Source organism: Thermobia domestica, chromosome 2, assembly GCF_964235325.1.
Source record: "Thermobia domestica chromosome 2, izTheDome1.hap1.1, whole genome shotgun sequence".
NCBI lineage: Eukaryota > Metazoa > Arthropoda > Insecta > Zygentoma > Lepismatidae > Thermobia > Thermobia domestica.
In genome coordinates this window covers 291,419,145-291,432,498 of record NC_137455.1, presented here as the reverse complement: position 1 = coordinate 291,432,498, position 13,354 = coordinate 291,419,145, and the positions used below count along the sequence as shown (strand labels likewise).

Sequence of the window (13,354 nt, the reverse complement as noted above, 5' to 3'; positions counted from 1 at the left end):
TTTTTCCACGGGGGGCGGAGGGCGGTAAGACCAATCTACAAGTGAACTCGCGAATACTGACATCTTTATTCAAACAATACTTTATGTAAAACTATTATTACTGACGCACATTGCATTCTTTATTAACTATTTATATACAACAAATATATTAAATATCGTAGTGAGTGAGCAAGCAAATCTAATAGGTTTTAACATATATTTAGAAGAACCGAAACTCTTTCGAAAATCCAGGCGAAAGTAATTGCACCTCCTTGGCCCCACTGCGGGCGCCCATAGATGAAACTACAAATAAGACATTACGATTAAAGCTAAAACAGGCTTCAACATCTCAGCAATATGACGGTGTATGGTCAACGTTCTGTTAATATGTATTCGGCGCGAGCGCAAACATAGTCCAATGCTACTCTGTGTTATAATACCTTGCGCCGGAGTGATGTAGAGACACAGAACACATGCATCGTCCAGTATGTTACCATCATACCACCAGACACGATGCTTCAGACAGAAGCGCGATACATCGGAGACGGTGTTACGCCAATCGGACCGTTATACGCGAAGTTCTCAACACTATTTCAGCCACAGTCAGAGAAAGGAGAGCATTTCTTTTTCAAACAATGGCCATTAAAAAATGTCCCGACACTTTTAGGCTTTAGATAACATTTGAATTGTGAGGACATTGATCGCTGGATAACACTGCCAAACTTGTGTGTGAATGTTTGCAATGTAGGAGTACGATCGGCAATAACAATGCACACAAGATGTCTGTCTTCTCAGTCAATGGTGTGACGAGACCTTGCAATCCTTGGTGTAGGCATATCCTTTCTTTCAAGAGCAATCAATTCCATGTTCGCATCACTGTGGTTGCATTCCGTTCAATATGGGCACCAATTTCTCTCTATTTCGATATACCCAGTTTCTCCAATTTTCTAATGTCCATAAAAAGTGAAAACCGCTGATATAGCCTAGTTCATGTGCTGCATTAGTTGATAAAGCAAATTTTATACTGACAAATTATATAGTTCTACTATGTAACTGCGGCTCTCTGTTCTCTCAGTTAAGTGGTCGGCACATATGCGCAATGCTAATGTCACTATCTTACTATGCTCTACGGATTCTGCGAATGTTTGGCCGATCCGCCATCTCGTTCCTCGTTGGAACTCTACGCAACTGCCAACGGAGTAGTATTTTATGCTAGCTAGGCATTCTACTTAATTGTTAATTCATATTTTGAGTTTCAAATTACATTTATACCAAGTTACAGAGTGATTAGGCTAGATCAACAGTTTGGGTGTTACCTTCGAATTCAGAAAATATACTTCTCTGTACGCTCAATACGAGTTACATGTAGGTAGGACATTAATCTTTAATGAAAAATGCATATGTTTTTCGGAGATCCAATATTTTCGCTATATTTTGAGTTATATTTTCCGATCTCCAAATTAGATTAAATCATATTAATAGAAGCTGTGTGCATGTTGAAAATTCTTTTCTGCCTACTCTCTTAATGACAAGTTGCTTGATTCTGATCAGGGTGATTCTGGTCTTTTGCGCTTACACAAGTTATATTTCATACATTTTTTATTTACTTATACATATTTATGGGCATTACCGGCATCTACGGCCTTAAGCTCGTCACGTATGAGCGATTATGTCCCTCAGCGAACACATTATCCGAGGAAGTGGGGAAGGGAGGAAGCCACCTAGAATCTGTATGTTCGGTATCATCCCGGCACTTACGTGGTATGAGGAAAACTCAGAAAAAAGCTCACTCAGGATTGCTGGTGTAAAAAGGTTTTTACACTTTTAGAACGAGTGTTTCTAATGGGAATTCAACCAGGGACCGCTCGCCCCAAAGGCGAAAGCGTTAGCGACTACATCAAGGAAGGATGGGAGCAATATATTTCATACATGATACAGCATCAGAGTAGAAGAAATTTGGGCATTAAGAAGAAAATAATTAAAATGTAGCTTCTTCAAACTTGATTGTATTGGTCACACTGCTTCACAGTTTAGTCAATCTGATTCAACCGCATCTGATCCCACTGCACATTACACAGGGGAGTCACTTTGAAAATTATAATGGCTGCAAATTATTATTAGAAAAACAATAATGTATCTTGAAGTAAAAAAAAAAAAAAAAAAAACTAGGAAACACAGTCACTCTCTACTTTGCGAAATATGGATAAAATATTGCCATTTTGTCTGAGATTTTCAATTTTTATTTTACAATACATTCCGATTTTCTGTAATGGTATACAAGGGTCATTTTCCTAATTTGTACTGAAGATCTTTGATCCTAACTAGAAAATATGTGGCTGGGTCCACTATGTGTAGGCAGACAAAACATAATAATGCATCATATATAAAATAAATACTTCAGTATTACATATTACTATGAAAAGCTTTGCAAGAACCTTCAGAAACGTTATGTATATTGTCTAAAGAAAGAATTATGAACAAGGAATAAAAGAGGAAGGAAACAAAAGGGAGTAAATAGAAATAAGACACACCCAATTACATTCACCACGAAAAAGATACAAAATCAAAGTTTTCGTTCAGGGTTCAACAATCTTAGCTTCGCCTTGAAATCAGTGTGTCTCACAACTTTCCATTTTCATTAGTTGAGATGAAATGTATCCTCAAAGTAAAGTGAATCTCTCAAAACATATTGATAAAAGAAAGCATCCCTTCATGAATGAGAAATTCCAAAATTTGATATTTAACAGAGCCATATAGAGTTAACAAGAACATCAGATTATACTCTGAATTTTAAACTAACGATAGTAAGTTTTATCTCAAGAAAACAATTAACTGAGCTATTGATAACAAACATCGGACAATACTGAAACTTTTAAATTTTTAGGAAATGGATAAACTAGTTAATTTCTTTTGAAGAAATATTAGCACTTAAAAAATAGTTTCAACAGAACGGAATCTGTGTTCTAGAATTAAGTTTCCTTAGTAGATGTACCGTGATACCTACGAGATCGTAAATGATTTACATTACAGATAATTAAATCAACGCACGTGAAATTAATATTTTTACATAAGAGCAGAACAATTATTCTGCTACATAAATGAATGACTATATTCGTATGTTTAAAACATAGTTTTCTCAATAGTTGTGATAGATGTAATAAAGGAATTAACTCTCACTCCGAGTTTTTGAAATTGTCTGGTAATTGGATCAAGTTTTCACTTGTTTACAGAATTATCATACATAAAACTCTCTATGTATAAAAATATATTCCTGTGTATTTTTTCGCCTGTAACTTTTAACATAAATTAGATTACTAGGTCTCAATAAAGTACAACGTTTCAGCCTCAGACTGTACGGTAGAAGCCCAGGAGTTAACAACTAAAGGATTGATTTGAATAGTGGTTCATGTAACAAATCGGAAAGAACTAACGATCATGCCACTAGTAAAAACTGCACACGCTTGGACAAATTTCCAATTGTGCGTTTTGTACTAATTTTAAGATGCTGAAACCAATGAAACTACTTTTAAACTTATTCGTCCAAGGAGTTACGACAAAAACGACGTCTTGGGACAATTATATTCTATATTTGGAGCTCTTTTCTAGGAACCCTATGAACGCCTATGTTAAACAAGTATAAGTATCGTTTCACAGTGTGAAACTACGGCAGATTTGCAAACTATTAAAATTCAATACTCAAACTTGAAGTAGTAAATTTATAACTATTGGCAGCAATAGATTAACAAGATCAAAGACAGAACCTGTTCCTCTGGCGCTGAATTCACATCAGAAAGTCATTACTCGCTATGCCTTCTGTTTGTGTTTTATGGCGATAAAAGTTGAAACCAGATATCATGAATTCGAACCACTTTCGGGTTGAATAGATTATTAAGAAATGAGATGGAACCTACTCTTGGGAATCTGAATCGATTGCAACAACCTGCATCTCGATACCTCTTACCCTTTATGCTCTACGGAAATCAGTAGTACTCACAGTAGTAAACTTCAAGTAGTAGTAAACTTCAACCACTTCCGATTTTGGTAGAGGGTTGGGGGTTTGATCCTATGTTCTCTTGATACCCCGAATTGATTCCGAAAAACAGCTTTTTGCTGTCTATTACGATTTTTGTTCTATGGCGAGAAATGTTAAAACCGGAAACGGTTAATTTTAACCACTTTTGGATTCAACAGAGGGCTAAAGGAGGAGATAGAACCTACTCTTGGGAAACTGAATCGACTGCACAGAACTGAATCTCTATATCTCTTACCGTTTTTGCTCTATGGAAATCAGTGCTGAAAGCGGAAGTAGTAGTAATTACAACTTCCAGTTTTGGTAGACGGTTGCGGGTTGAGATGGTATGTGCTCTTAATCGACTGTAGAAACCCGCTTGTCACTATCTAATACTATTTTGTTCTATGGCGGAAAATATTAATACCAGAAATGATTCATATAAACCACTTCCGGTTTGATAAAGAGTAAATGAAGAAGACGGAACCTATCTTTAGTAAGTCGAATCGATTGCAGAAAACCGCATCTCAATACCTTTTACTTTTTTTTTCTGTGAAAATCAGTATTGAAACCGGCACTAATACTAAATTTGAACCTCTTTCGGTTTTGGTAGGGGTTTGGGATAGTGATGATACGTTACCTTGAGACACTGAGTTATTTGCGAAATACAGCTTCTTGCTGTTACCGTTTTCGTTTTTTGGCGATAAACGTTAAAACTGGAAATGACTAGTTTGAACCACTTCCAGTTCGATAGAAAGTTAACGGGAAGATGGAATTTCTCTTTGGGACGTTCAATCGATTGCGAAAAAGTAAACAACACGCATGTCGATACCGTTTCTGCTCTGATATTTGACGAGACAGACGGACGGTCAAAGTCATGCTATAACACTTATTAACAGTTTGAAAGTCTGAAAATAGCGAAAACTGGATTCAGCGTCATCAAATTAGTATTAAAAAACGCAATTAAAAATGTATTCAAGGGTCGAGAAAATTGTATCCAAACGTGAAAACATTTACTATTGGCATATTTCAAAGATCCCAACTTTGAGGTCATTTTCTCGTTCTCATAGATATATGTTTATAAAGAATTTCTTTGGATTCGGATCTTCAAATTAGTATAAAATAAGCAGTTAGAAATTTACTAGTGGCATGATCGTTAGTTCTTTAAAGTTTTTATCTCTTCAGTTTTCGATTTATTTTTTACAAAATAATTATGTTCTTTAACCTGGTTTGCATGCATATGATATAGCATGTAGGCTTATCCTATTGTCATATACTCTGACATCTAAACTTCGTGTTGACAGGGTTCCAAACAATTTGGAATGACAAAATGACAACCAAACGTAAGTTATTCATACAATAAAGCACATTTAAAAAAATGCTGCATACCCTTATCCAAGTTAATCCGTCTGTCTACTGCTTGCTCAATTTACTTTTTGTCTTATATGAATATTATCTTTGATCTCTTCCCTTGTACTGTACTTTGTGAGTAATTTATTAACACTTATGATATACAATACAAATTTTCAAAATTTATTGAATTATTTCGCTCTAGGGCTGTACAAACTAACAATACGAAAAAATCTTCTGACCACAATACCCAACGAAGCTTTTTATGGTTTGGAACAATTTTTATGGAAGCTGGATCTGAGTGAAAATCAACTTCATCGCATTCCAAGTAGGGCTCTGGAGCCACTCTCTGATCTTCAGGATTTATACTTGGCAGGTAAAATAATAATAATAATAAAAAACTTAAGAGCTTCTAAGTTCATAAGCTGGTACCAAGATATAAATAACCAATTAGTTATGCGACGTTTTGTGTGTTCTTTAGAGCAATCTAAATCCATGACTCTAAGACGACTTACGTTCAATCAAATGGCTCAAGTTTAACCGGATAACACATGGTCAGGGCATAATCCACGGCCATTATTTTGGTTTTCTCGAATGGAGTTCGCTGTATATATTCATGTATCTATCTCCACAATTTCATCACTAGATCAACATCGAAAGTTAGTGCCTCAAACAGAATTCAAGCCTGTACTACATCATGTACGTTAACCACTCGGAAGCATCTTCAGGTAAACCACTTTTAGCAAAATCAATATTTATATTGAAGGTGAAACCACAAGCTTAATACTACAGCCTGTACATGACAAAATTTTTAAAAACTCCATGGCGTTACAGCCTAAAAATATATGGCTGGCGAGATGCATTTTTAGTTTATATATTCTACCTATTATTTGTAGCTCTCTCGACCGGAATTCTGCACCTCATAATTAAAATATCTGTATGTGATATACGAGGGTCATTTAACTCGAACTGGCAAAACTGCTACGATTGGAGTGTGGTGCGGACAGGAGACAAATGACGATCGTAATGTGTTCCGTGGATGTGTATGAGTCAGTTCAACGTTGCTGTGGTCCCATATTACGATGTGTGTGTGTGTGTGGAGAGTAGACATTGTTAAAGTGATTGTTGTGTGAAATACCGCCATAACGCAATGTTCACGCGTGCAGAATAGCGTGTGTTTATGAAATTCCAGTTGGCACGAGAGTGCAATGCTAGGACGATTCACAGAGGATTAGGAGAGGCCTGTGGTGAAGCTGCTCTACCGTAAAGGACAGTGGCGAGATGGGTTGCAGCATTTCAGGCGGGACGACAGTCAACAGACAAAATGCACGGTGGAGGGCATATGAGAACGGTTACGGACGAAATTCAACTTGCAAGATTACGGACACTGCTTGACGATGATAGGCGCTGGACTTGTAGTGAATTGACGCAGGAGCTGAACATTTCTTCCGAATCAGTGTTCCGCATTCTAACACAAGACCTTGGAATGCGGAAAATTGCAGCCAAATGGGTACCTCATGCTCTGACCGAGGTTCAAAAGTGACATAGGTGGGAATGTGCATGCCTATACCTTCAACGTTACAATGAAGAAGGTGATGACTTCTTGCACCGCATTATTGCAAGTGACGAAACGTGGGAAATATCCTACGAGCCTGAATTGAAACGTCAGTCGAGTGAATAGCGCCATCTAGAATCTCCACGACCGAAAAAGCTTAGGCAAGAGTCAGCAAACGTGAAGGTGATGATCATTATGGCATACGACCACGAGGACATTATCCTGTCACATCAAGTTCCACCGGGCGTTACCGTCAATGTGCATACTATGCTTCATACCTGAAGTGACCATTTGCGACTAGCATTGCGGCGCAAACGTCCACACCTCCTGGAGTCTGGACCAATTTCCTACACGACAATGCCAGATGTCATACAGCCAATCCAATACATACTCTTTTACGACGATGAGGTTGGGAGATACTGGAGCACCTGCCATACTCAACCGATATGAGCCCCTGCGATTTTTATTTTTTCCCAAAAATGAAAGAACCTCTCAGGGGTAAACGTTTCAGAGACATTCCCAGCATTGTTCGTGCCTTAGGGTGCACTGTCAACCCCTCTCACAAAGTGGGGCTTTGACAGGTATTCAACGGTTACCAGACATCTGGCGAAGGGTTCAACAGGCTGGTGGATACTACATGGAAGGACTGTAAGCTTCTTGAGGTGAGATTCACTACATTCCATTTCACAACTATGTTGCCACTTCGAGTTAAATGACCCTCGTATAAGAAACTCGACAGGAAAGGCCGTGTAGTAGCTTTGTGTATCTACTTTAAATTCATTGTAAAGCTCCATTGTGGCTATGTATATAGTGTATGAGCCTTTAGCGAGGGAGATCCACGTTCAATTCCCGGCGGGAGCTCATGTGGTTCGATTCTACGTTAACCTATAGGTCTACCTTTCATATACCCTCGCTGCTGAAAATGACACTAAAATTAAATCGAATTGAATCTAAATTTACTGAAATTCTCGATACGAGAGCGCAGGAAGAACTCTTGTTGGTCAAACGGTACACTTTCAACTGGCTGACGTGGGAACGTATCACTTCCAAACGCTTCAATTTGTGATTTCGGATAATTTGTTACTGTCCTTTGATTTTAATTCTTTATTCGGGTACTATATTTTCATAATTTCTATTTCCTAGATAGGGACTAGGTACATCTATTGTTATCGGAAGTTATTCGGTTAGGGTAATAAATAACGGATTTTGGAGTCGATGAGATGCAAGTCATTAGTCAGCTGAATGTGTACCATTTGACTACTTCTACATAGTTCTTTCTAGGCTATTGCACCAAAAATTTATTTTAGAGTTTAAAATGAAATACACATAAGCCATTTTCTATTAAATACCTTAGTCAGCAAAGAGCAAGTTGACTATAAGATTTGAATATCGCAGTAAAAATATATATTGTAAATTAATTATCAGCAGGGCCCGGATCTTGTTGACCTAAAATTTTCTACAAAGTGACCTATAAAATGACACTAAAATTCCTGTAAAATGACCCTAAAATTCACAAAAATTGACCTTAAAACTTGAATTCTTTTAAACGTTTATTTCGTTAAACATTGACATTTTTAAATATGCATTGTATTTTAACTAACGTTTCCCACTCATATTCAAAAAGTTTTGTTTCAGTTAGTTGTAGTCCATTGATCAGTCCAGTGTACGGCCTTGTACGTACTGAAAGCGTCAATTCCTAGTTGAAACTAGGAAACACTCTTAGACAATGAAAGTTCGCAACTTTAGACTGCACGAAAATAATAGATAAAAACCCTGTTTAAAATCTTTGTACTCCTCCTAATTCATTTTTAGCTATTCATGTGATCACATCCTCTGTGGTCAACAACCCAAAAGTGCCTGTTGGGCCACCTACCAACCTCCACTTTTCGTCAACAAACTACAGCTGAGTTTTCATTAGCTTGTTAAGAATGGATTTTTCCACCCCAATAGAGAGAGATCATTTAACTTTGTCTTTTTCACATCCGTAAACAGTGTTCATTTTAAGATTTCCTTATGTGGAAGAAAAAAAAAAGGACCATAAGTGACCTAAAAGTTACCTTAAAATATTAAAAAATGACCTGAAACTTCAAAACGACAAAAAGTGACCAAAAGTTGACCCTAAAAAATGTATTTTTAGAATCTAGAGTTGATGGATAACGTTTTTATTTGAACTTGCCTTGTCCTATGCGTAACAGAAAAAAGTTGACTTGTCAACAAGATCCGGGCCCTGATTATCAGTAATTTATACGGAACTATCAAAACAATGTAATAAATCCAGCCTTATTCTTAGAACTTTTGTCTCCTATTTTCATTCTTTGTTCAACAAATAATTGTTTATTATTTTTCAGGGAACTATATCTATGATATCATGGAAGGAGAGTTCAGAGGACTGGAGAATTCTCTTAAGAAATTAGTGCTTGCAGACAACTCGCTGAAAATTATTAGACCAGGGGTGTTCAGGGATATGCAACTCCTGGAAGTACTTGATCTTTCTAACAATAACATTCTACAGTTGCCGTCAGATATGTTTTCAAACAATCCTATCCGACTATCTCACATTTACCTTGCTGATAACATGCTCCGCCAAATACCTTTTCATGTTCTCAATGGCTTACGGAACCTAAGAGTTCTCGACTTATCAAGAAATATAATAACAGAGCCATTGAATGTCACGTTCAATGGAAAATTCACACTGGAGAAACTGTATCTAGAACACAATCTTATACGACATCTTCCTCCGGATGCTTTTCAGAACTTCGAAGCCATAAATTATACTTACCTAGATGAGAACCCCTTATTAACAATTGAAGAAAGAGCGTTTAAGGATACTTCAATTAAAGATTTATTCATTAGAGACTGCGAGTTAACAGAGCTTTCGCCAATGGCATTTCGAGGCTTGGAAAAATATCTTTATCACCTTGATATATCTGGAAACAACATCACCCAACTTCCAGACAAACTTCTCGATGATTTTCACTTTCTACGAACACTTTTACTACGTGAAAATAAAGTAACAACTGTCCCGGATGATTTCTTTAATGATTTACAGTACCCACTGCGCAAACTAGACTTAACTGGAGAACAGATGGAATACATTCCTTTGGAAACGTTGCAAAATATGAGAAATTTACGATACCTAGGAATCAGTCATATACCAGACAATCACATCAGCCCTGAACATTTTGACAATTTCAGCCCAGCCATTGAGGAATTTCGAATTACATCTTCAGGTTTACAAAGCGTACAAGACAATGCTTTTCAGCATATACAAGGGGTGAAAATATTGAATCTTAATGAAAATGAAATATCACAAATCCAGAATATGGCTTTTGCAGATGTTAGTCTTCAGGAACTTTACCTAGCACACACCCTCACAATGTCGTCTATTGGAGCCGATGTTTTTAGACATCTCAATAATGTTAAGGTTGTCGACATGAGTAATAACAAATTATCAAATTTAGATCAAAATATGTTCAACTCGATGAAAAACCTACGAATCCTCAATCTAAGAGATAACCAAATTGAGACTTTGCCAACAACAATTTTTAAATCTGAAAAGAACTTTGAAATAAGAGAAATTTATTTGTCTTTTAATAATATGGAAATGATTGATACACACACGTTTTCAGGACTTCAAAACTTACAAGATTTATACCTGGATGACAATAGAATACGACGCATTAACAAAGAGGCATTCATGAATCTTAAAAATCTACAATACCTGAATTTAGAAGGTAATGAGATACAAGATATTTCTCCAGAAGCCTTCAAAAACTTGCCAAATCTTGAGGTTTTAGACCTCGCATACAACCATCTACGGAACATAGATCTTAGTTCTTTCCAAATGATTGGGCAATTGTCAACTTTCAAGCTGAATATTAGTCATAACAATATCGAGGAACTAATTACTAGAAACTCCCAAAGACAAACATACAACTCGAACATAAAGATACTGGATTTCAGTTACAACAATATTTCTCGAATTGACTCTACATTTTTTAGTGACATTCGACGACAACTGATGGAAATATATCTAAAATCAAACAGAATACAAAACATCTCTCGAGATGTCTTTAGCAATATGCCATATCTTCAACGACTTGACTTAAGTTATAATGAAATACACGAACTGGGTTACGACACATTCAGAGACACTAAACGAATTCAGCACCTAGTATTAAGCCATAATGTTATCACGGACTTAGCACCAAATTTGTTTTGGTCACATAACCGTCTTCGAATCGTCGACTTGTCTCATAACAAACTTCGAGAACTTCCTAGTGATATATTTCGTAACACATCAATTGAGTTATTAGATGTATCGCATAACAAGCTCTTACGCATTCCTATATCGAGCATCGGTTACGCAGCAGGACACATTCGTGAACTAGATGTGTCTTGGAATAATATTGCCACACTAAATCCTGATTCTTTTTTATGGATGCGAGCTCTTGTATGGTTGGACTTATCTAATAATCGAATTACAAGACTCCAGGATGGAATTTTTGCAACACTGCAAAGGTTGGGAGGTCTTGTCTTAAGTCATAACCCACTTCAAGAGCTTCATGTTCGAGTATTTCAAGGATTGTATTATTCATTACACACACTTGATATAGCCAACATATCAATCAGTACGTTCCCCGATTTACCATTATCTGGATTACTTCGGTTAAATATATCCCACAACAAAATAACATCCCTTTCACCAAAGGCCACTCTGAATCTGACACAGTTACGGGAGTTAGATCTCAGCTACAACAAATTTATAGAACTCCCGAAGGAACATGTGATCTACTCGTTACGTCATCTTAGGACACTTTTACTCAGTGGAAATCCTATACGATCCATTACAGCAAACAATTTCCGAGGTTTAGATCACCTTGAAGAATTAGATCTTCGATGGTTGCCTTTGAAAACATTTCAGGTAAGTTAAACAAAGCTCTGTTAAAAAACTATATAGTATTCAAATAACGAAGAGAGTATTATTATTATTATTATTATTATTATTATTATTATTATTATAATCGCACTATATGCATTCTGTCTAACTGGGAAAGAATAGTTTTACAGTAAACTTAATATAAACTATTGCCCAGCTATTAATTAATATAAACTATTGCCCAACACATACCACTGGTAACTACCAAAGAAGTTGTGGAACATGTCACCAAAGGTCATCATATTAAAAGGATTTCAACCTGAAACCATCTTTTTTTTTTTTTTTTTTTTTTTAGCTAGGAATAGTGATAGAAAGATAAGAGGTACAATGGGAATTTATTTCTTATAATAAACGGCAAACGTTTGTGTGCCACGTTAATTCCTAATATATAGTAAACAGTCACGCTAATAGATGTTGCTATGTGCGCTGTTATTGCTTATCTGGCGCTAATACATTTAGCTACATGTGAATTATGTATAATAAAGCCCCTGAATAATTGAATAAGACATATGATATGGAGTTTGGGGTAGTTGGTGGGCAAACTAACTAACTAAATAAATTCGTTACATGTGAACAATTAGAGAAGGCTTGGCTCAACAAACTAACGTAAATTATTTTAAATCAATTATCCAAATGTTGTAATCTAACAATGTTGTAACAGTTTTTTTTTTTTACTTCAATTAGCTTTATCTATGTCCGTATTTAAGTTTATTTATCTTAAAATAAATCTCAACACTTATTTTACGTCAAAAATAGTTCCAACAAACATTTCTGAAAATTTGGTAACAAATATGTTTTTTTAAAAATAAAATGTTTGAAGCATTTCAAGTAACAAACTGACAACAAAATGTCAAACATTAGACTACACGTAAATAATTTCTTAAGTTAATCAAACCAAAAATAAAACCTTAAATAATTAAATAATAAAATGCAATATGTAGTGAAGAATCGAATCTTATATCACACCGAATTCATCTGTGCAACAAAACAAATTCAGTTAAAGTTCGCAAATACTATAGGATGATGTACTTTAGGTTCATGTAAAATGAAGTCCAACAAATAAACAAATAAAATTATTACTCCAAAACGCCATATTTAACATGTTCTTATACTAAAATTATTATTAGCTCATCATGTCAAAAGCGGAATTTAATTCAAAAGATAAATTTTACAATAAAAGGTAAATTTTAATGTTAAACATGGCATACCTCGTTTTTGCCTTTAAAGATATTTTAATGTATTTTACACGCAACAAAGAATAGAATTTTATGATATTTAACCTACTTTAACCTAGTGATGAGTTCAACAGTCATGGTCCTGCAGTTTCGGTCTTGGTTGTGCATGCAAGACCAAGACAGAGATCAGGGATCCCGAATCAAAATCAAGACCAAAACAATACCTGCAAGACTTGCGCAAAATCAAGACAAACCTGCAAGGATCTTGCACACGTACTACCTGATACATTCATTCCACATCAAAGTATTGCTCCACAATCTTGAAAGCAATTTTACTTTTGATCACT

At 35.8% G+C, this 13,354-nt stretch overlaps 2 protein-coding genes across 4 annotated transcripts in view; one reads left to right on the top strand and one right to left on the bottom strand.

Moving 5' to 3' along the window:
• The window catches only part of LOC145678572 (telomerase protein component 1-like), a 556,234-nt gene that overhangs the window by 245,076 nt on the left and 297,804 nt on the right, over positions 1-13,354 (bottom strand). The gene's annotated exons all lie outside the window — the stretch shown is intronic.
• Positions 1-13,354, top strand: part of chp (leucine rich repeat containing G protein-coupled receptor chaoptin) — a 71,966-nt gene that overhangs the window by 37,205 nt on the left and 21,407 nt on the right. The window contains exons 3-4 of the mRNA XM_081748882.1: positions 5,544-5,714; positions 9,242-11,817. Of these exons, the coding sequence (XP_081605008.1) occupies positions 5,544-5,714; positions 9,242-11,817 (2,747 nt within the window). The remainder of the gene's footprint in view (positions 1-5,543; positions 5,715-9,241; positions 11,818-13,354) is intronic.